General features: G+C 34.3%; 1 protein-coding gene across 2 annotated transcripts in view; it reads right to left on the bottom strand.

The window, feature by feature from the left end:
* Positions 1-2638: 2638 nt before the first annotated feature.
* Positions 2639-25912, bottom strand: part of LOC114329549 (double-stranded RNA-binding protein Staufen homolog 2) — a 132933-nt gene continuing 109659 nt past the window's right edge. For both annotated transcript variants that reach the window (XM_028278695.2, XM_028278694.2), the window contains exons 8-10: positions 15313-15642; positions 8636-8901; positions 2639-4965 (exon numbers count right to left, since the gene is read on the bottom strand). In XM_028278695.2, coding sequence (XP_028134496.1) covers positions 4908-4965; positions 8636-8901; positions 15313-15642 — 654 coding nt within the window. In that variant the 3' untranslated portion in view covers positions 2639-4907. The remainder of the gene's footprint in view (positions 4966-8635; positions 8902-15312; positions 15643-25912) is intronic.

Raw genomic sequence — 25912 nt, forward strand, 5'->3', positions numbered from 1 at the left:
TCTCTTGTGGCTGGGTAATTTAATTCATTATTCTGGTTCTGATCTTCCCTTATCTGGATATCAGGTACTGCACGGGCTCTTTGTTTGCACTCATTCTTCCTCAAATCAAACCTAATTTCTTTCACTCTCTTAGCCGTTTCCAATGTTCTTTTAAACTTATTTCATTCTTCTTGTATTGTTTCCTCTCTCTGTTCTAGGAGTTCTCTGTTCAGCTCTTCTCGAAATCGCTTTTCTGTTTCTGGACTTTTCAGGTTGTCCAGGTTTAATTTTTCTGTTTTTGTGTTTGTTCTTCCCCTGTATTTATACGGCATTTACATTTTATTCATACAGATTACATTACAAGTGATATTAATATTAACTATCAAGAGACGAAAACTTGAGTACTTGGGACATGTGATGAGAGGACAAAAATACTCATGAATACAACTTATGACGAAGAACATCCTGGCTTAAGGGAATATTTCGAATGCAGTAGTGCAGAGCTATTTAGAAAGGCAGTCAACAGGGTCCGCATTGCCATGATGGTTTCCAACCTTCGACAGAAGATGGAACTTAAAGAAGAAGAAAGTGATCCCAGCCGCATAATGCTCCCTCTTGTTGAAGTTATACTGCTTTAGGCACGAGGGTAAATTTTTATTTTTACTGGGCGCATGCGCACACTGACAGTATGGTATGAAACGTTATACGGGATCTGATTGGGTGTTAAAATCATCTATCAATAATTGTTCAAATGGAGATTCTGGATAAACAAAATGTGTATATTTTTTAGTTACATATAAGTTTTTATTGTTGTGAGGACAGAGACAAAAAGCAAGTTTATAATAATTATTGTAGTGACTTTTTAAAAGCAACAGGTACGTACCTTATTTTAAACGTTTCAGTATTGTAATAAAAAATTACAAATTAGGTAAATACCTATTTGGAAAATGTACCTACCTAGCTAGTAGGTAATGTTTTGATTTACATAATTTGATTACCAACAAAAATCTCCATCTAATATATTGCTTTTTTAGTCTATATTTTGTCGTATTTTAATTCCACAAGAATCAAACTTATTTGATTAAACTAACAAAATAAGCAACAAACTGTCAAAAAAATTTAAAACGTTTAGTTGCTAGGTATTTCTTCCCACGTCATTCACAATGTCTCGGTAGTTAAATTCTGCGTGGGGTGAGTTCAAAATAATCTAAACGTGATAGACGCAGGTTCAATTCTCAATGGACATTTTTATTTTATTTTTTTTATACATTTTATGATTGTAAGTATATTTATTATATTTTTTTTTTCAGAAAATAGTTAGTTAAAATTTTCTCAACAATAATTATTCAGAAATAATTTCTTTGGTTTAATTTTTCAATGTGTTTGCGTGTGTTTTATTCTCTTATTTTTTTAATTTTTCGTATTGTTTTAATAAAAATTTTTGGAAAGTAGTAAGTATTAAAATTAGTTTAATAATAGAAGTATAACTTCTTACGTGCGTACAAAGTACACACACATTCTTTTTTTATTCAATAGACCCAATATGTACATTTTTAACAAAAAGAAAAAACATGTTTTGGGACGGTTTTTCGCAAATAACTCAAAAAGTATTTTATCGAAAAAAATATTCTTAGCAACAATAAAGCTTATAAAGAAGTGAAAAAAAAAATGGTGTATTTATGAAGTATGTAGACCCAGTAGAAGCAGAGTTGTAGCTAATGAAAAGTAGGTTTTTATTCGTCAAATTCCAAATCGAATATTTCAACGTGAAATAACCCAAAAACGGAGCACTTTTCGGGGAAAATTCATTACAACTTTTTTAAAGTGTTTAAAAAAAGATTTATTTTTGTTTTTTAAAAATACTTCTAACACTAAAAGTAAGTGAGTTACGCTCAAAATATTGTTGGTCCCTTTTATGTTTTGGTAAAAAGAATTGCGAAAATCACCCCCTAATTAGCATCCCAAATAAAATTAATCGTTACCGCTTCACAAGTTACTTTATTTACGTATTGTTTGTAATATGATCTATGTTTCATTGGTTCAAAGTGCTCATTTTTGAAAAAAATTGGTTTTAAAATAAAATTATTTTTTTAATTTTGAAAAAAATTCCTTTTTTTTGTACAAAGACACAAAAATTATAATAAATAATACATTTACTAAAAACACTAATATATCCTTTTAATGACTTATTTGCGCTGACAGCGCTAATATACACACATATCTTGAAAGATTAGCAACGAACTACATACTGTCTGTGTGCGCATGCGCCCGGCATTATAAAATTTCACTCTCGAACGTAAAAAAGTATAACTTCAAAAAACCCAAAAAACTATAGAACAAAAGTTGCTTAGAATTAGTCATTTTATCCAATTCCGGACTTATTTTGAATGCACATTTTTTCACCCCCAAGCAGGGGGTGTTTCCCAATTTTTGTAGAATGTAGGGGATGTAGAAGTGTAAACTTTTTCTTATATAATAATAGGCACTTTCAACTACGTATCCGCAAATTTTCATTCGTCCTTTATTTTCTTGAGGTTTTCGTAAAATTTGGGATTCTTTGATCGGGCTAGTGAGTAAATGTATATTTCTGTAATAATTTCTAAACCCTTTGGTAGGCAAACTAGGAAAAGGGTAATTGGGGAGATAATAAAAAAATATATAATACTAATTTGTGTATATGTTTATTGATTCCGAATTCAAAGTAGAGGCATAACATTATTAAATATGAATCCTACTTATGTAAATACACAGAACTAAAAACGCATTCATAAAAAGAATTAAATATTCAATTAAATAAAAAGAAGAGTGAAGCCTCCGGAATACAGAAATCAATCACCAAAAAAAGTGTTTGATCAGCAGATCAGAATTGCATCGCATCTAGAGAGAACAACTAACTTGATTTCATTCTCTGACAATATAAAGATACACGTGCATTTTGTCAGAAAACGGTTAGCGAATACTAGCTTTAAAAATGAATAAACATAAAATATCTAATTATTAATATTAGGGTCCGAAATAATATTTGTAACAATTAACTTATACCAACATTCTGCTATGTTAGTCACTCACAATATGACAATTAAGTATTTCATATATGCGTAAGATACCTACATGAAATATTGGAATTTATACAACTAAGTCTGTTTCCAGAGTATTTCTAACTATTTTATTAATAGCTTTACTCAAACATAATTAAAGATTATCAAGAGTTATAGCACTGAGCCAAATGACTTACTTCTTTTAATAACTTTTGTAATTTTTTATAATTTGCTTACAGTCTATACTCTCATAACCATAACATAACATATATAACCCTTACATTACACATCATAAAGTTACATCTTATCATGTTATATCAAATTGGCGTACAAATACATAGAGGATGATCAATTTGTACTTTAGAAGTTTGATATCTCTGTTGTGAGGTAGTTGTCAATCTTCTGGCTCAGGTTTTAGTGTAACGACTACTACGTAGCCGGTGCTGACGGCTTCACATGCCCTCCGAAGCATGGTGACAACCCAGTTACTTTAGAAATTGAAAAATTTGGTAAGCCAGTACCTAGCCAGTGAACTCCGTCCGCCACATCGGGTATCATCAGGACTGATGCTACATCCCTAGTTGAACCGTTGCCAGTTTGCTGCGCTGATCTTCCTTGCGCAGTCTTGGACTACCTCTACTCCTATTTCCTACTGGTACCGCTAATAGTGGTACCACGTCGGGTATAGTTTCACGTTTTAAAGTTACTTTGAGGTGAATGTTCGTCTTCTTTGCGTCTACAAACCTTACTATTTCCTAGTGGTACCGCTAATAGTGGTACCACGTCGGGTATAGTTTCACGTTTTAAAGTTACTTTTAGGCGAATGTTCGTCTTCTTTGCGTCTACAAACCTTACTCCGATTTCCTACTGGTACCGCTAATAGTGGTACCACGTGGGGTATAGTTTCACATTTTAAAGTTACTTTTAGGTGAATGTTCGTCTTCTTTGCGTCTACAAACCTTATTATTTCCTAGTGGTACCGCTAATAGTGGAACCACGTGGGGTATAGTTTCACATTTTAAAGTTACTTTTAGGTGAATGTTCGTCTTCTTTGCGTCTACAAACCTTACTCCTATTTCCTACTGGTACCACTAATAGTGGTACCACGTCGGGTATAGTTTCACGTTTTAAAGCTACTTTGAGGTGATCGTCTTCTTTGCGTCTACAAACCTTACTCCTATTTCCTGGTGATACCGCTAATAGTGGTACCACGTCGGGTGTAGTTTCACATTTTAAAAGTTATTTTTAGCTGAACGTTCGTCTTCTTTACGTCTACAATCCATTTACTGGCACAGCTAGAATATCCACTGGATTTGTTTGCATTCTTTTACTTCCTTAAGTTGCCGTGTCCTTTAAGAAGGTTAGCTATCATTACGGCTATGTTCACCTTTGATGCTGCTGCTTTGTTTGACCATGATATAATATGAGAATCTGACGTCTTTTTCTATATATATAGTGGAGGGTTCTGTGTTTAAAATACTTAGAAATATTTTGAAAACATGATAAATATTCGAACCCTAAATGTGTATACCTTATACACGACTTACAATTTTGTAAACCAATTCTGAACTACTGTCTCCCAAATTCGTTTTCTGCCCACGAAAACGAAAATGGGTAGCACTGACTTGAAATACACAGTGCTCAAGCAATAACCAGAATTACATATATATATATGATATCATTTCATATAACATATGTTAATGAAATCACATTAAATAAGAAAAAAAATAATTCGTAGTTATTTGAATATAAGTTATGCAAATTTTTTACATGGCCACATGGAACTCATGTATAAATGTTCTGTACCAATGACTAAAAAAAAGCAGTCACTAAGGGAGATGCATTCCTAAAAAATTAAGGCCATTGGTACAGCCTACGCAGAGTTCAAGTTTAGTTCTTCACGCCGTTTTGGTGTACCGGCCCCTTGTTAGACACCACTGGGGAAGCACTGGAATAAACAAAGTAACATTACATTATTAAAACCTTATATCAAGCCATCGAAAAACAAAAAAATCGTAAAAAAAACTAAGTTTTCATTCTAATAGCACATAAAACAATATCCAAAAATGTTATTCTACATTCTACCAGACTGAAAACAATGGGAACCTTCTCTGGTAACACCTCCGAGGCTTCTACAATTTGCAAGCCATAACGGATGCTGAGACTAAGGAAGATGAGGGAATTTTACAATTTATAAATCACGTCCCATCTGCTCAGCGCGGTAAAGTTCCAACGAGAATGGTTCCCTTCGTACTCCAATGGGTTGAAAATGGTTATTCATTTTTGATTTACATGTTTACTCCGATTGGAGTACGAAGGGAACCGTTCTCGTTGGAACTTTTCCGCGCTGAGCAGATGGGACGTGAATTATAAATTGTAAAATTCCCTCATCTTCCTGAGTCTCAGCATCCTTTATGGCTTGCAAATTGTAGAAGCCTCGGAGGTGTTACCAGAGAAGGTTCCCATTGTTTTCAGTCTGGTAGGGTGTAGAATTAGTGGCCGTCATAAAGATCGCTCTTTCATGCAAAAACAAGCCTGAAACTCAACAACAGATCGCATTGGATAAACTGAAAGATCCAATGATACAAGCAGAAATAAGTAATGAAATAAACACACAAATTCAAATATTGACGACAAACATTACCGAAGATCTAACACCAACATGGAATACGATTACAAGTGCTGTACCAGACATCATGAAAAGCAACTTGGGGTACAAACCAAAGAACAAGAAGCAAAAATGGATGACAGAAGAAATACTATTACTAATGGATGAACGACGACGACACAAGAATGACCCAGATGGCAGCAATATGTATAAAAACATTAACAGGCAAATAAAAGCAAAGATAAGAATAGCAAAAAATGAATGGCTTAAGCAACAATGTATCGATCTAGAACATTTACAACGACAGCACGACGATCGGAATTTACATAAAAAGCTTAAGGAGACTGCTGGAATATACAGAAAACGAAGACCAACTATTATAGTTAATCAGGATAACCAGGTAGTGCTAGGTGAAAAAGAGAAAATTCATATATGGGAAAACTATATTCAGGAGCTCTTTCATGACGAAAGACCCATGAGTGAAGTTTATACAGACGACCAGCTGACTGGCCCTTCAATTACTAAAGAGGAAATAGAAAAGGCAATATTATATTCAAAAAACAATAAGGCACCTGGACCTGATGAAATCCCTTCAGAAATACTCAAACTACTAGATGAAAGGGGAATTTCAGCACTACATAAAATATTTAATTTTATTTATGAAACTGGTTGCTATCCTCAGCAGTGGTTGCTCTCTACATTTATTCCCCTACCCAAAAAAGTCAATGCAAAAAGATGTGAGGATCACAGACTCATTAGCCTGATGAGTCACACTTTAAAAATATTCTTAAAAATACTACATCAAAGATTATACAAAAAATGTGAATGGGACATCAGTGATTCTCAGTTTGGGTTTAGGCAAGGTTTGGGAACAAGAGAAGCAATAGTAGCAACACAGGTTTTGGTCCAAAATTGTTACGATCAGAGGAAGGACGTATTCCTGTGCTTTCTAGACTACGAGAAAGCTTTTGATCGTGTCCAACATCACAAGTTAATGCAGATCCTCAAGAAGCTTGATATAGACCAAAAAGACATAAGATGCATTGAAAACTTGTACTGGTATCAGGCAGCACAATTAAAAATAGACAATTCTATATCCAAATCCATACATATAAGAAGGGGTGTTCGGCAGGGATGTGTGCTTTCCCCTCTTTTATTTAACATTTATTCGGAAGCCATATTTCAAGAGTCTTTGGAAGATGCAGAGATGGGAATCAAAGTGAATGGAGTATTAATCAACAACATACGATATGCTGATGATGCTGTCTTAATTTGCGACAACATAGCAGATCTTCAACAACTTGTCACTATAATCGGAGAATACAGTAAGCGAATGGGATTAGAGATTAATACCAAAAAGACCAAATTCATGATCATCTCCAGAAACTTGGATGCATTTGAAAACTCCACCATAACACTGAATACTAAGTCCATTGAGAGAGTGAGCAAATTCAAATACCTAGGAACGTGGCTTTTTGAAGACTGGGCATCGGACAGGGAAGTAAAATGTCGCATTGAGCAAGCTCGACAAGCTTTCGTAAAATTCAGGAAGGTACTGAGCTGCTCAGAGTTCGACCTTACACTGAGACTAAGGTTTACTAAATGCTACGTGTGGTCGGTGCTGCTATATGGCATAGAGGGCTGGACACTCAAAACGAGGGATATAAACATATTAGAAGCCTTCGAAATGTGGCTTTATCGCCGTATCCTAAAGATACCATGGACGGCGAAAGTCACAAATGTGGATGTCCTTAAAAGAATCAACCAAGAACGTCAGCTTTTCGAAAACATCAAGAAAAGAAAAACGGCGTATTTGGGTCACATCATGCGAAACGAAAAATACCAGTTCCTTCAACTTATAATCCAGGGTAAAATTGAAGGCAAGAGAGGAATAGGGCGCAAGAAAATGTCCTGGCTCCGAAACATAAGGCAATGGACAGGGATTACCGACATACAATCACTGATACACATTGCAAGAAACAGAGAGTTAATGGAAAATGTGATCGCCAACATCCATTAGTGGATTTGCATTTGAAGAAGAAGAAGGGTGTAGAATAACATTTTTGGATGTTGTTTTATGCGCTATTAGATTGAAAACTTAGTTTATTGATAGCAGTTGCCGCTAGGGCATCCCTGCCATTTCGTTCGTTGCAATCCGTGACTGCATGCCGGGGTTTGTCCTAGTTGGGTCAGAGAGAGCAGCATATGTGCCCCCTGATGAGAGACTAATAAGTTTCGAAACCGGTAGAGGTGCTTGCTGCACTCTCTGATTGGACTGGAACAACGATGCGGCTGTAGTTTAGTGTTGCAACGAAATTCAAAATGGTTATTCATTTTTGAAAAAAATCGTAATTTGAGGAGGCTGTGACCACAGTATACCTAACAATCAGTAATCTTACTCTGCTTTGGCGGTAAAGATCACGCATGTTTACTGCGCAGAGACGCCATTTTCTCAAAGGGCAAAATCTGCCATTGTTATTGTGTACTTTTAATCGTCTGCATTGTACTTTTGTACTGCACCCATACAGACCGTTTACAGGTAGCAAGAAAACTTGCTGCAATTTCTTGCATGACTAACTTTCATGCAAGTCTATTGCAAGGTCTTTATGTGCGATTTTACAACTTGCAACTGAGCTTTGAATTAATATTGAAATTTTTACCCATAACCTAACTTACAAACTTTTAATAACTTATTGCTGTTTATTTTAAACTATTTAGTAAATTTCAAAATGCCAAGATTATTAAAAATAGAAAAGGAAAAAGGCAGTGGCAGTTCCTAATGTCTTTTAATGTAAAATAATTAGGGAAGCAGGAATTCAACAGTTTAGAATCTTACATTAAGTTTCCTATGGCCCGTTTTTCAATTCACCACCCGGTATATTTATGTACTGTTATGTGGGACTGACCAAAATCACAGCCAAACGAATTTTTAATCCACAGCCTACCCTAATTACGATTTTCTTCGATGGTTCTATATCAATCAAGAATAATTACAGACTAGTTTACTTACTTTTCATTGCCATTAGGTCCACCAGAACCATCTTTGGGGGCAATATCGAGACCCAGTTCAGAAAGAGCTTTCAAAGCCTCAAGGGCAGCTTTTTCGTGCGAAGCTTCAGTTGTCGGACCTTCACCGTGACAAACTTGAGGTGGGTTGGTGCTAAGAGACACCAATGTCAAATACATTTCGTGGTTTGCTTTTGGGAAATCCGAAAACTGGACTTGGATATTCATCAGCTGGGCCAAATATAGCAATTTGTCCTTAGAACGTACGCCCTGAAGTAATAATATATTAGTAAATTATAAGACCTAAAATAATTTAAGTGTATTTGTTTGCAACTAGCTGCTCATTACAAATGCAAATCTTCGAACAGAGGTTAAGGGTTACCGTCAAGGCCATAAACTATTACCGTACAGATGCGTTTGAAACCAATAAGGTTTTTTTCTTAATTACGAATTAAAATGCATTACATTTTCTAGTTGCATATACTTTGAAATGTTTAAAAAAATACCCCACGAAATTAAAAACTCTTATTAAAACTAATACCAGAAGAGTGGCTAAAGGGAATAATATGTCCGTTGCATAAAAAAGGTGATTAACTGGATTGTAAGAACTATAGAGGCATTACTCTGTTAGCATCTGCGTATAAAATCTTCGGCAATGTATTGTTTGAAAGACTTTTTAACATTTTACAAAGGATACTGTTGGTCAATATCAATGCGGATTTACTGCTGGAAAGTCAACTATACATCAAATTCAAGCACATAGGCAGATTCTAGAAAAGTCACTAGAATATAACATAGATACCGACCATCTCTTGGTTGACTTCAAAGCAGCCTCTGACAGTATTAAAAGAACTGCATTATAATATAATGCAATGATAGACTATGGGATCCCACCTAAGTTAGTTAAGTTGACCCAACTAACAATGCAAAACGTAAGCTCGTGTGTTAGAATTCAAGGAGAAAACTCTACGTTCTTTGACATTAATAATGATCTAAGACAGGCAATCAGTTCCCAATCAGGCGCCTTGGAAAAGGCTATCTATCAGACAATTAAATATTAGAATGAATGGAACTATTTCGCATACGTAAATTCTCGCATTCGCTGACGATATAGTTATAGTGGTCAGAAGTATGAGAGACATGGTGCAGTCAGTGCACCAGGTTTTCGGACGCGACAAGTGAATTAGGACTTGTGGTAAACGATGAAAAAACCAAATACAATATATCGACGGTTAAACTGCAAAACGTTTTTAAATTAAACATTATTAATAACGGTATTACGTTTGCCGCATTATTATTGTCCACTAAATTCAATAAAATTAATATGGGCTTAAATAAAAGGTGACGTGGCCAGACAAACTACAACTTTTAAATTGAAGGATGTCAAACAACTTTTGTTAAATTCCATAAAAAACGCAACGAAAGATAAACCACGTAAAAAAAAAAGAGGAAGAAATATTGTGGACTCTTGATAAGAACTTTATCAACCTAAAATCATTCCAATCGGGCCGGAAAACTTCTGTTTCAGATTTCAATGGGATGTATCCGCCTTAACATTAATTTTATTTAATCTATAAATCTGCCCCTTTTTGATTCTCCAATACTGACCCATAATTTTCATACCTGTTAGTTATGAAAAAGTCTAGAAATTAGTCCAGAAACTCTACCGACAAACGAAGACAGAAGATTTCAGATAATTTTAAGACCCAATTCTCCTAGTCTGAAAATGCTTCCTAACGGCCGGTTTCACAAAGTAAAGTTAACTTGTGGTTAAGAGATAACCAGAGGTTACCCCAAAATATGCGTTTTAGTTTCAGGTCAACGGCGAAGTATGGTTAACTCACAGAATTTTTAACCAGAGGTTGGAGTGGGTTACCCTTATGGGTATACCCAGAAGGGTAACAATTATGAAACTGAAACGCATATTTTGGGGTAATTTTGAGGTTATCTCTTAACCATAAGTTAACTTTACTTTGTGAAACCGGCCGTAAAGGAGCTAGAGCTCTTTGAAGATGGCGTTTTGTAATTAGTTTTTCTTAAATTACCCCAGAACGCTTCTATTTAGAAAAACGAAAATTGGTAGGCGTATTTATCTTCCAGAGATGAATCGATTCCATCCATTAGGGCTTGTTTATATGCAGGCGGTTAGCCAACGTCGACTGCGCGGTTTACCTGTTTTACTTGATCTCACCCTAATGCCGCCTTTGAAGTTTCACCCTAATACCAAGTATAAGGAATACCTGGAATTACCTGGAAAACAGGCAAACCGCGACGTCGACGTTGGTAAACCGCCTACATATAAACAAGCCGTTACGAATTTGTAGTACCGGCTATAGGCGTCCGTTTTGGGTAGGGCAGAGGTTATTTTAACGCATAATTTTTTTGTCTTGAATTTTTAATAATTTTTTACTCTGGATTATTAAATTGTGAGATATTCTAGTACTAAAAGGTAATCTTGCTTTAAGTCGATATAGAATAAAACGTTTCCTAGAAAAATCGAGTTGAAAATGTTTCGTTATGAATTAAAAAAAAAAAGACTATTTAGAAAAACGAAAACTGGTACATTTATATTCCAGAGATGAAGCAATTTTATTAATTGCGAATTTCTAGTAGCGGTCATATGCGTCCGTTTTGGGTAGGTCAACGGTTATTTTATCGTACAGCATTTTTGACACTAAATAATTAAATTATGAGGTATTATAGTATTAAAAGTTACTCTTACTTTAAGTAGGTAAAATACACTGTTTTTGTTTGATTTTTTTTTTCAAATTCAATAAACGCAAAATCGAAAAATCGATTTTTCTAGAATACAATGTGTCCTGCCGACTTAAAGCAAGAGTACCTTTTAGTACTAGAATACCTTACAATTTAATCATGCAAGGCAAAAATGTTTAAAAGTTAAAGACAAAAAAGTTGTGCGATAAAATAACCGTGACCCTAGTCAAACGGACGACTATGACCGTTGCTAGAAATTCGCAACGGATGGAATCGATGAAGATAAATATGCGTACCAATTTTCGTTTTTCTAAATAGAAGAGTTCTGGAGGTATTTAAGAAAAACTAATTACAAGACACCATCTTTAAAGAGCTCTAGCTCCCTTAGGAAGTATTTTCGGACTAGGTGAATTGGGTTAAATTGTCTTAAAATTATCTGAGGAATCTCCTGTCTTTGTTTGTCGGTAGAGTTTCTGGACACCCTGTACAATCCACGGGTTTGTATTGTTATTTCTGCATATGTGAAGAGGTTGAATTCCTTGATAAATAATATCTAAAACTACATGTCAATAGGACATGATATTATTTTGAGTGATTTGAGTTTGACCACTTTACATAGATACTGTTTGAAGATTAGTGAAGATTTACATTTGTAATGAGCTGCCAGTTACAGCCTTCCTAATTAGCAGCAAATTAAGGGACAAGGTAATAGATTTCAAAGCAATATGTGGAAGATTATCTTATGTCAGAATAAAGAACAAGCAATCTAATTTAACATTCATTAATGCATATGCTCCCACCGAGAATGCGAATGAGGAAGACAAAAACGATTTTTACGAGAAACTCGAAGAGATATATGAAAATATACCCAAGAATGACATATTAATTTTACTAGGTGATTTCAACGCAATGATAGGAAAAGAAGATATAAACAAGGACGTAGCTGGTAAGGAAACTATCCACACAATTACGAATACTAATGGGAGAATGCTTTGTAACCTAGCAGCAGCAACAGACACATTTATAATGAGCACACACTTCAAACACAAAAAAGAACATAGGACAACATGGCTAATACCAGGATCAACGGAGGGTAATCAAATCGATCATATTTTGATTTAAAAAAAGTGGCGGAGAACAATTCAAGATGCCAGGTCATATCGTGGTGCAAATGCAGATTCTGACCACTTCCTAGTAATAGGAAATATGGAAATGAAAATAATTAAAGACACAAAGAAACTCAAGAAAAGAAAAAAATGGAACGTAAGGAAACTAGATTCGGACACTGTTCAGAAAGATTATTCTAAAGAGTTTGAAGCAAATTTAAAAGTTTCGAACCCTAATAACATAGAAGAAACGTGGAAAGAAATAAAAGGCCACATTTCGATAGCAGCAGAAAAAGTAATAGGAAACAAAGAAATAAAAAGGCAAAAAGAATGGTATGACGAAGACTGCGAAACAGCAACCAGGGAAAAAAACCTAGCTCGAAAGAAATGGCTGAAGACAGGTAGGGAAGAAGATCTGGAAGAGTATAGGAGAAAAAAGAAAGACTCAGCAAATGCTGTACAAATAAAAAAAAAGATATGGATTGATGAAGTTATAGAAGAGTTGGAAGTAAATAGCAAGAATAATGTAAAGCTTTACAAATATATAAAATCACAAACCAAGAAGAAACGAACAGTTAAGATTGATGCCAAAATATGGGAGAAATACTACGAAGCGTTATTTAAGGCGAGAGAAAGTTCTCTCGAATATACAGAAGAAACGGACCTTGATGATGAAAACTGGATGGATATTTCCGATTCTTAAGAAAGGGGACACCACAAAATGTAACAACTATAGAAAAGTAACACTGTTAAACAGTTGCTACCAAATATTGACATCATTAATCAGACAAAAACTCTCAAAACACATTGAAACTAAAATAGGAGACTACCAGCACGGATTTAAGGAGGGAAGGTCTACAATAGATGCAGTTCACATAATCTCACAGTCAATAATTGAGAAATGTTACGAACATGATATCGACTTACACATCCTTTTCATAGACTTCAAGCAAGCCTTTGACAGCTTAACAAGACCCGACCTAATAGAAGACATGAAAAACCTAGATATACCAATGAAACTTATAAAGCTTACGAAAATGGCAATGAAAGGATCGACTGCAGCAATAATTACAGATAACGGAATCACCAAAAATGTAGAAATAGCAAGTGGAGGACGACAAGGCGACTCTTTATCAACGTCACTATTTAATGTCGCTATAGAAGGAACAGTAAGAACTACAGAAATAAAAGGTACGATTATAACATCGACGCCGCAACTTGTGGCGTATGCTAACGACATAGCATTAATTAGCAGAAACCTAAACAGTTTAAAGGAAGAATTTACGAAGTTATGCAAAGAAGCATCCAAAAGGGGTTTAGAAATAAATCAAAACAAAACAAAATACCTAATATGCTCAAGAAAAAACCCAGTTAATATGATAAGCCTTAATATTGGTGAATATGAATTTGAAAAGGTAGAACATTTTAAATATCTTGGAGTCTCAGTTAATGGAACTAATGATAGAAGTATCGAAATTAATGAATGAATCCAGGCAGGAAACAGAACCTACTCGAAATACAGTAATTTCCTCAAAGATAAGAAGCTTACTCAGAATACAAAACTGAAAATTTACAAAGCAGTAATTAGACCAGTAATCACAAATGGTGCTGAAGTAATGTGTCTGACACAGAAAGAGGAAGAAAGATTGAGGATCCTAGAAAGGAAAATAATTCGAAGGATAGCAGGACCACTAAACTTAGGTAATAATGAATTTAGAAAAACTCATGAACCACGAAGTAAGGGAACTTCTGAAAGGAGAAGACATCGTCAGATTTATCAAGGCACAGAGACTCAGATGGATAAGACATATAGAAAGGAGGAATCCAGAAGCCGTTATCAAAAAAATTTCCAAATGGAGACCTGTATCAGGCAGACCACGAGGAAGACCCAAAACTAGATGGGAGAACCAGATAGTGGATGACCTTAAGAAGATGGGAGTCAGAGAATGGGTAACCAGAAGCAAAAACAGGAACGAATGGAGGGAAATTGTAGAAGATGCCAAGTCACACAACCAATTGTAAAACCAAAATGTTAATGCGGATTGATTCACCGAGACAAACGAATCGGAAGAGCCCAAAGAGGGCGGCAATCACTCCGCTAGGAGTGTAGATGCCATAATGATGACCTTTTAGTACTAGAATACCTTACAATTTAATAATGCAGAGGCAAAAATGGTTAAAAGTTAAAGACAAAAAAGTTGTGCGATAAAATAACCGTTACCTTAGCCAAACGGACGACTATGACCGTTGCTAGAAATTCGCAACGGATGGAATCGATTTATCTCTAGAAGATAAATATGCGTACCAATTTTCGTTTTTCTAAATAGAAGCGTTCTGGAGGTATTCAAGAAAAACTAATTACAAGACACCATCTTTAAAGAGCTCTAGCTCCCTTAGGAAGTATTTTCGGTCTAGGTGAATTGGGTTAAATTGTCTTAAAATTATCTGAGGAATCTCCTGTCTTTGTTTGTCGGTAGAGTTTCTGGACACCCTGTACAATCCACGGGTTTGTATTGCTATTTCTATGTGAAGAGGTTGAATTCCTTGAAAAATAATATCTAAAACTACATTTCAATAGGACAGGATATTATTTTGAGTGATTTGAGTTTGACCACTTTACATAGATAACTGTCTGAAGATTAGTGAAGATTTACATTTGTAATGAGCTGCCAGTTAAAAACAAATAAAGTATAACAATAATTTGTTAAGAATTTTAAATAAATAATGCAAAACCAAGACAATTGTAATCTAGTACTTGGCAGAGTTAGTCTAGGTCTAGAACCTTCATTGATTCAGCAAAACCACAAACGCCAGCAAAAAAATATCGTCAAACAATTTGAATTAAAACATATAATCTTACCTGGATTGTAGATGGAGGTTTAATCTGAGTAGGAGGCTGTTGCACAGGTTTGTCCATAGTATCTTTAGGCTTCGGGAAGCCAGATTGTTCAGTAACCAAGAGAATCCCTGGTACCAATTGTCTACCACCACTGCCACCAACCGATTGAGTGGGTTGCACCTCAGGAACTTCTTCAACAAAAGTTACCTTGCGATTTTTGTCCATGTTAGGATGGATGTTTGGAGCGACGCCTTCTTCCTTGTCTTTGGCGATGGGCTTGACATTGTTGATGTTAGTGTTACTGTAGCCAAGATCGATCAGTAATGCTTCAGCTGCATTACGCTTAGCTACCTGTAAATAAATATGAAAACAGTTAATGACCTACATTATTTATGAATCACTTTGTATGATAGATCATACGATTTTAGGCTAAGGGCCAGTCAAATGGCCCCTAGTCCTCGACGGACAGGTAGAGGGATGCTAAGAATCCCCTTGAGGAGGAGCTCTCAGAATGTGGAAAATAACTATGTATATAGCGAACAAATCCTTTTTAAATTTAGGGAAATGGAATGTGAAGAGCTTGTTCGAATAAACAAGAACTCGAACAACTTTTACAATATGCCAAGAAGGAAAAAATTACAATAATAATGGCTGACTTAAATACAAAGATAGGAAAAAGCTGAATGGACAATATAATATGTAGGTGATTATGGTTTAGGAATCAAGAAATGAAAAAGAAGAAGTACGACAACAAAGCTTCTTTTCTTCTTCTTTAGGTGCCGTGTCTGTATTCACGACGCTGGCCGTCATCATGTTTACAATTTCCTGGAACCTTTCTCTATCTGCTGCTGCGCGAAATAATTATTCTGCTGTGGAGCCACACCATTGTGTAATATTACGCAGCCATGAAAGTTTCTTTCCACCAATTCATCTCTCTCCCTCCACTTCTCCTTGTATTATAAGGCGAAGCAGATGGTATTTAGGTCCTCGAGTTATATGGCCGTAGTATTCTGTTTTTCTCCTCTTTATGATGCTTATGAGCAGAATTCATCATTTGAAAATGTGCGAAACCCACGATATCTTTAGGATTCGTCGATAGCACCACAATTCGAATGCTTCTAATTTGTTTAGCATTATGGTTTTTACCGTCCATGTTTCACAACCATACAATATGATAGACTACACATAACATTGCAGGACCTTCTTGCGAATATTCATCGACAGGTTTCTATTACATAAAACTGGTTTCCAGGTCATAAAAGCGTTACGTGATATTTCGACCCTGGTTATTATCTCTTCATTAGTCACAATTTACATTTAACAAGCTGCCAAGCTATTTGAAATGATTTACCCGTTCTATCTCCTCTCCGATAAGAGAAAGCAGACCATGATCTATATAAATCTTTCCAACTGCCATCCACTTTGTCTTTGAAATGTTGATTTTAAGGCCTCTCCAATATATTGCTCCACTGACTAGATTTAGTAGTGTCAGAAGATCTTGTAAATTTTATGCAAGAATGACTGTATCGTCAGCGTATCTAATATTGTTGATTACTTCTCCGCCTATTCTTACTCCCTCTTATCTGTCATCCAAAGCCCCTTAAAGATTTCTTCAGAGTATAGATTAAAAAGGGTGGGTGATAAAACACAACCCTTTCGTACTCCACGTTTTTTCGGTAATTTTTCAGTACGACTGTCTCCAATTTGGGTAGAAGCTACTTTTCTTTTTGGCATAGATTTTTAGTCATTCAGCCAGACTCAACATGATAAAAATGATTGTCTAAGTTTATATTAAAATAAATATACAAAACAATAAACAGGTAAACAGGGTCACTGTCTTCTCGCCTAGGGGCCCATCAAGGCATTTTTTTTAAAGACATACAACACTAGGCCACGGTAAAAAAGGAATTTAACAATTGGGTTAGAAACAAAGGTTACGTTATTAACTAATGCATACTTATTTACATGGTTATTTTACTATCTTTTAAAAACATAACTAAGGAATCATACACCGCTCTCGAGTTTAGTGATAATAAGTAATGAAGATTCCAAGGGGTTAATATATTGTGTTTATGTAAGTAATTTATTAATCTGGATGAAATTATAGCATTTCTGGGGCAACTGAAAAATATATTATCTAGGTTTCCTTCTTCTGTACAAAATTCACATCGATCATTATCTAAAACCTTAAGTTTAAATAAATGTTTGCGGTAACAAGCATGTCCAAATCTCAGTCTAATGATCGTGGTAACATATTTTCTAGGTACATTAAAAAACATACCAAGGAGTTTTAGGGATATCTGTTTGAAGAAAAGTGTATCTATTTGGGCTAACAATGGAATATTCCTTCCATGTATTATCCCACCTTTGGTGTAATCTTAATTTTAAGGAAGCCAGAAAGTCGCAAGCCGTGATTTTATAAGAAGTTTCTCTACCAGACAATATACTTTCTTTTGCTAATTGGTCTACATATTCATTATTTTCCAAACCTATATGTGCTTTAATCCAAACAAAGAGTACATTTTTGCCTCTTGTTACTAACTTTTGTGTGATATCGTTAATTTTGTAAATGTAAGGGCAACTGTACGTATTTGGCAATCCAGGTTTCCCAATAGAGGTCAAAACTGATAAAGAATCTGATAATACAGTCAAACCTGCCATATCCGGATCAATGTGGCGACAGACCGATCCGGATATCAAAAAATCCGGATATCAAGACCACTACTTCTTTTATAGTCTCTGAAACGTTTTCTCCTTCATACATTCCATTAATCAACGCCGTCAATAACTTTCGTCGATAGACACGTTTTATAGATTCTATAATACATTATTTCGCCATCTTTTAGTTCTTCTTTTAGTGCGTTGTCCAACAGCAGGACTGCCTTTCTCGGTAGGTTTCGGTAGATCCGGACGGCGCAGAACCGTCCGGATATGGGGAGGTCCGGATATGACAGGTCAGGATATGGCAGGTTGTACTGTATCACTATATGGTCTGAGTTACTTTCTGTTGCATAAAGTAAAGCCTCATATATTGCAAGAGCTTCTGCTGTAAAAATAGAGGTCTGGGAGTTCAACTTAAATGTTTATTCTATTCGTTCCAACGGGACAAAAAAAGCGCATCCAGTGCCGTTTGATGATTTGGAAGCATCGGTATATATAACGACGGAGTTTTCGAATTCTGATAATATTGAGTGAATAATGTTTCTATTTATGTGTATATTTTCACTATATTTGGGTACCAAGATGTATTTGAACAATATGTTGCATATGAGATGTTTTGAAGTGTATATGTAGCTTTATCTATCTCTTTTAATGCTTCCATATTATGTTGCAGAGCTTCGCAGACTAAAGGCGATTTCTTTTTTTCCCAGTATTTAGTAGACAGATCATAGCTATTCAGAGTGATGAGTTTTGTGTATAAGGATTGATTTTTTATATATGTCTACCAGAAATTTTTCGGTCAGGAAGTTTCGTCTGATATTTAGAGGTGGTTCTCCAAGGCTTCCAAATACAAGGGTTGAATTGGTGTGGACTTCATAGCACCTAAACATGTACGTAAAGCTGAATTGTGTATTACGTTAATTTTATTTAGCAATACATTAATGGCTGATCCATAAAATATGCTTCCGTAATCCAAAATGGAGCGAATATACGCTCTGTAAAATAATAAATTCACGTTTACATCAGCATCCCACCACGTTTTATTAATCGATTTAAGGAAATTTATTCCCTTGTTGCATTTGTTTAACATATCCTCAATATGATCCTTCCAAAAATATTTGTCAAGTGTCATCCCTAAATATTTGACCTTATTTTTTAGTGGATATTGATGCTCTCCTAATTTAAGTATTTGGTCGTTAGGTTTATAATGTCTGGTAAAAATGCAAACCTGAGATTTATTACAAGATAATTCAAAATTGTTTTTATGGAGCCATTTTTGAAGTAGCTGATAGATAGTATCCAAGTTTTTAATGGCTTTGTCATATTCTTTGTGTTCTGTGTAAATGCAAAAATCATCTGCGTATTGTATGAGGTTAAATGGTATGTTATTAATTTTAATATTGTACAAATCCGCTACGTACATATTAAACAGGATAGGGCTCAATACAGAACCCTGGGGTAATCCTTTGTTCACGATTCTGGGACCTATGAGCATTTGATCTTTTCTTAAATAAACTAATCTGTTTGTATAAAGATTAACAATACTAGCGGCAAATTGGGCTGGAATTTGAAATATTCTTGTCATTTTTTCTTTAAGCGCTGTTAGACACACGGAGTCATAAGCACCTTCTATATCAAGAAATAATGCTGGTAAGTAATTGTTCCGGGAATAATTGTTTTGAATGTCTACAACTAGGGTAGCCAATGCATCCAAAGTACCAAAACCTTTCCTGAATCCGTATTGTTCTTTGGGTAGAAGGTTCTGCTCTAGTAACCACCATTCTAACCTAGCCTTAATTATTCTCTCTAGAGATTTTGTACGCAAGATAATAAAGATATGGGTCTGTAAGCTTCAACTAATTTTAGATTTTTTCCAGGTTTGGCTATAGGGATGACAATAATATGTTTGAAGGCTGAAATGTTGGAACCTTCTCTAACTATCTGATTAAAAATATTTAGAAGTAGCTCTTTGGCATTATTTGGTAAATTCAATAGCATAATATATTTAATTTCATCATGACCAGGAGAAGTGTTGGGACGATCACTAAGGGCACAGTCCAATTCTAGCATGGTAAACGGTTTTAAGAGAAAATGACTATGATTCGGATTGAATAACATTAAATCTTCGTGGTTGTTCACATATGGTGGTGCAATTTTGTCGAAAAACTCTGCTATCCACAAATCTTCTAGTGGTAATGGAGTATTGACCCTTTTCCTGTTCATCCTTTTCATTTGATTCCAAATCGAAGTAGGCGACGTTTGTTTATTTAATTTTGAGCACCAATCAACCCAGCTTTGTTTGGCTTTCGATTTCAATAATTTTTTAGCGTGAGCACTAGCTTGTTTACATTTAATAAAATTTTCAACTGATGGATCTTGCTTGTATTTTATTAATGCATTTTTCCTTTCTGCAACAATTAGATCACATTCTGCATCCCACCACGGTGAAGGAGTCCGTTTCTTACACTTAAAGGGTTTATATTGGCAAATAGATTGTGTGGAAGCTTTATTGATACAGTCTAATAAAAAACTATATTTTCTTCAGTATTTGGGGATATAGGTTCACTTTCATTTAACAGATTCTCGATTATTTCAGCGTACATATCCCAATTGGCTCTCTTAATATTCCATTTACTTTTAGGATATATAGTCTCATTAACAGCTCTTGGGTATTCGAATTCTATTTTTACAACAAAGTGATTTGATCCAAGTGTATCAGAATCTACAGACCAAAATGTCTTAGCAAAAATGGAAGGGGAACAAACTGTAATATCAATCACAGAATCTAAATGTCCTGGATTTCCTTGACAAGTAGGTTGACCGTTATTCATCACAATGAAATCAAGTTCCTATAGGGTCTCTACAATTTGATCGCCAATATTATCATTTTTTGGTGATCCCCAGAGCGCATTGTGGGCATTCATATCACCTCCAATAATGCAGGGGTGCTTCACTTGGGAAAATAAGTTTGTCCAATCTTCTATTCTGGTTTTGGTTTTTGGACATCTACATACAGAGAAAAACTCAAGTAAGTATTATCGTAATTAATTTTAATACCACAGGCAAGCAGCTCTTTATTGACGTTTTTATTTAATTTTAAGATTTCAAAACGAATACCCGTTTTTACCAAAACAGCGACACCAAACAAAACCGTCTGTACGATCTTGACGAATAATATTATAACCTTTAAAATTATATTCAGCATTATTTTTGAACCAAGTTTCACTTAAAAGAACAATATCAACATCTTCTTTAGTAAGAAAATTAAGTAGGCTGTTTTTATTTGCAACAGCTGATCTAGCGTTCCATTGCATAATTTTAAGTTTAGTGTTTAAAGCCATAAATTTAAGTACCTTTAAAAATATCCTCGAGAACAGTATGTAAACCCTTAGCTAACAAATTATTATCTAGTGTTTTTGCATCCTCAACTGATTTGACATTTTTTATAAATTCAGAAAAAAAATTGACTAACGAAATAACTATCTTGTTTTTATTACCATCTATTGTTAGAAGCTACTTGATTGTGATTAAAGTATTTCAGCAGTCTTATATCGTAGTGGTCAAGTCCTGCTGCCCACAGGCAATCGAAAAGTGTATCATGTTGTACTCGGTCAAATGCCTTCTCGAAGTTGATGAAACAAACATAAACGTTCTTTCAAAACTCACAAAGTTTTGTAAGAGAACGCGCATACAAAATAGTGACTCTAGTTCCTAAAACAAAGCTTAAAAGCAAGTAAAGCGGCGGGATCTCTTAATGACAGAATCTGGAAGAACAAACACCAAACAAACAAACAAACAAACAAAGACAAGACACACAAGCAAGAATCTATAAAGCAGCAATTATAGCTATATTGACATACAAGGCGGAGACAAGACCTGACATCTAAAACGAGACGACTACTAGATACAACAGAGATGACAATACTTTGACGAATATCAGGGAAAAGTCTGTTGGATAGGGAGAGAAGCGAAAACATAAGAAGAGCAAGCAATGTAGAAGACATTGGGTAATAAAATGGAAACAGGAGTGGAACGAACACATTAGTAGAATGGCAGAGGATAGGATAGTACGAACAACACGAGATAAATCACCAAATGGACGAAGAAGTATGGCAGACTAACAAAAATATGGTGCGATAAGTTGAACAATTTAGGAGGCAAATATTGAAGAAGAAACAGGCTTTAAAGCCTACATACAAGAAAGAAGAAGAAGACCAAGAAATGCTAGAGGCGACAGACTGACTCACTTTTTTTGTCAAGAAGTAAACCTGGCAATTATGAACAACATGGTTTCGATTGGCGTGTTTGACAAGCGTGTTGTTAAAGTAGTCCAGACAAATAAGGATTTTCTCAGGACACTCAAATACCCAGGTAGCTGACCACTTTTTTTGGTTATTGTAGACCTACAGGAAGAAAACCTACCTGTTTCCTGCCTAGAGTTCGCGTCCGTTTTTAATTATTAACAATTTAGTAAAAAACGCGATTTTTTCGATTTTTTGCACCCCATTAAAAAGCTAAATAGTTGACATAAAATTACAAAATTTGATTTTTTAGAACATTGAAAAAGCTTCAAAATACCGATTTTTGAATATTAACAGTCAATTTGTTACTTCACAAACTGCAAAATAAGTGAAAATCATTATTTGTTAATAACTTTTACAAAAACTAACTTAGAACTTTAGTGTTTCACCCAAAGTTGGGTATTGGGGTACTTAACAAACCCTCAAAATTTGAGACCGATCCAATACTTAGTTTAAACGTTATTCTATTTGTTTATCCCAAAGACCTTTATTTTGCAGTAACATAAGACAGAAAATAATGAATATAGGGCAATTATTATGAGTATGCCAAATGAAAGTAGAAGAGTGATAGTATCAAAATGTATTGAAAAAAGATAAAAAATTAATATACTCAAAAATCCTAATGCCAAATTTTTGAAATTTTGTAGTTTATAAACAATTAGAATAACTTTAAAAATATTGTCCGTAGAAACAATATTTTTATATATTCGAAAAGCTCGTGTTTCAACACGAATTTTCAAATAAAAAAATTTACCCTTGGTTCATTTGGGACAAAATTAGCCGTGTGTTTTTTAATTCACAGCTAATTTGTTTATAACAATTAAGGAATCTCATTGATGCCATTTTAAAGAATGGGATTTGTATTTTTTGTTAAAGAATTTGCACAAACATTGTACCTTCACAGCACCCTCTACGAATTTTCAAAAATGTAATTCAAATGGTCACTAAGGGGGAACCTACAAATCCACCGAGTTCAAATACCGAAAAAGCAATTTCAAACTTCAGAGCAATAATACAATTTTCTGTATCTCCGGATCAACTCAATGGATTTTGATCTTTCTTTTTTTAATTCGTACTTAATTTCTACGTACATTACAAATATGCAATTTGTTTATAAATTTATTAATTAATAAACAGTCTAATTTGTTTAAAACAATTCTTGACAAAATATTTTTTTTTTCAAAAATCTATATACCGGGTGGTTAATCGTAAAACGGACCATAGGAAACTCAATGTAAAATTCTAAACTGTTGAATTCCTGCTTCCCTAATTATTTTACATCAAAAGTCATGAGAGAATATTTGTAGAGAATTGAAATCTGTATTAAAATCAAAAGTTAAAATTGTTCTACGATTTAAACACATTCCAAAATTTTGAAAAATATAATGCATTTGCCACAGTAGGTATTTGTATGTGTGTAAAAGTTAGGCCACACGTTACTATTTAACTGACAGCGCTCACACCATTGACTGAATAAAGTCAGTCCTTAATAGTAATTACATAATAATATTTATTTAATAATATTATATCAATAATATTATATTTAATCAATATCTTCATTATTAATACTTTCTCCGCAACTGAGGGTATCTTATCAACTGTATTTTTTTTAAACAATAAATGGTAAAATAAAAATATTGACAGTTCAAAGATGTGAAAATAATAATTCCATTGTGACACATTATTGCACTGTGTGTGGCCTAATTTTGGGCTGAAAAACTGAAAAATGTATTACATTTTTACAAAATTTTGGAATATGTTTAATTCGTAGAACAATTTTAACAGTTGATTTCAACACAGATTTCAATCCTCTACAAATAGTTTCTAATGTAAAATAATTTGGGAAGCAGGAATTCAATAGTTTAGAATTTTACATTGAGTTTCCTATGGCCCGTTTTCCAATTCACCACCCGGTATAATGATAATAGGAAAAGTTAAAGTACGCTTTAATAAACAAATTATTTTTATTAAATAATTATTTATTGAAGATAATTTATTTATTAAAGTATACGTTAACTTTTTCTATGATTAATAATGATAGTATGATTAACAACATGGATTTTTGGGAAAAAATTATTTTTTCAAAAATTGTTTACACAAATTAGATTGTTTAATAATTAATAAATGTCTAGACAAATTGCATATTTGTAATGTACAGAAAAATTACCTACATACTAATTAAAAAAAAGAAAGATCAAAATCTGTTCAGTAGATCACGAGATATAGAAAATGACAATATGTAGTTTTAAGTTGTTTTTTTTTTTAGTTTTTGAACTCGTGCATTTGTCAGCTCCCTTCACTTACCACGACTAGTCACCATTTGAACTACTTTTTAAAAATTCGAGTAAGACACCAGCTTTTCGAATATGTAAAATGATTTTTTCTACGGACAATATTTTTAAAGATATTCAAATGTTTATAAACTACAAAATATTAGAGAAAATCATAGATAAACGAATAAGAATAATCGCGGAAGATACACTAGACGAGTCACAAAGTGGTTTCAGAAGCGGAAGGAGCATACAAGATCATATATTCACGCTAAAACAAATAAGCGAAAAAGCGCTTCAAGTGTGGAAAGTGCTAAGAGAGAAAGGTGTATGACATAAAATGATACGAATCATCCAGAAAATATATAGTCAGAATATGAACTCGGTGATTAGTAACAACAATAGATCAAACACTTTCACAGTAACAGGAGGACTAAGACAAGGCGGAGCTCTTAGCCCAATGCTGTTTATATTGTTTATGGACCAAATAATTAAGATGCACATTAGAAAGCAGAAAAATAAATGTTGGACACAGATATCTTCGTAGAGTAGAAATATCAGGAGTGTTTGCAGACGACTTGGTGTTAATTGCAAGAAGTGAAAAAGATTTAAAACACAACATTGAAATATGGAACAGAGTATTCATCGAAAATGAAATGGTAATAAACAAAAGCAAGACCAAAGTACTACAGATCGGTGAAGAGAGACAGGAGCTAAGAATAGAAATTGAAGGAACACAAATTGAACAAGTGAAAACTTTCTCTTATCTAGGTGTAATAATTGACCAGGCAGGCACTCAAGATGCTGAAGTAAACAATAGAATAGACAAAACAATAAAGCTGTACCATGCAATGAATAAAAAATTTATCAGTAGAAAAGAAATTTCAAGAGAAACAAAAATAAAAGTGTTCAAATCAATCTATAGACCAGTACTAACCTTCGGCAGCGAATCTTGGGTCTTAACAAACTGACAAAAAAGCAAGATCCAAGCCATGGAAATGAAGTTCCTGAGAAGAGTAAAAGGCGTCACTAAATTAGACCGACTACGGAATGTAGACATAAGAAGCGAGTTAAAAATACCATCCACATTGGAGTATATAGAGCAAAGACAATTACGTTGGTGGGGACATCTACAACGAATGAAAGAAACTAGATCAGTTTGAAGAGTATGGGAAGCAAAAATATCAAAAAATAGAAAGAGAGGAAGACCCAGACAAACATGGGATAAAGCAATAGGAGCAATTCTGCAAAAGAAAAGATCAAACTGGATAGATGCCAAAGCGATAGCACAAGACAGAAAAGAGTGGAAAAACTTTGTATACAGATAACTGATACTTTTATAGAATTAATGAAATTAATTTTAGAAATGTAAATTAGATGTAAAAGTGT

This window comes from Diabrotica virgifera, chromosome 10, assembly GCF_917563875.1.
Source record: "Diabrotica virgifera virgifera chromosome 10, PGI_DIABVI_V3a".
In the NCBI taxonomy this organism is placed as follows: Eukaryota; Metazoa; Arthropoda; class Insecta; order Coleoptera; family Chrysomelidae; genus Diabrotica; species Diabrotica virgifera.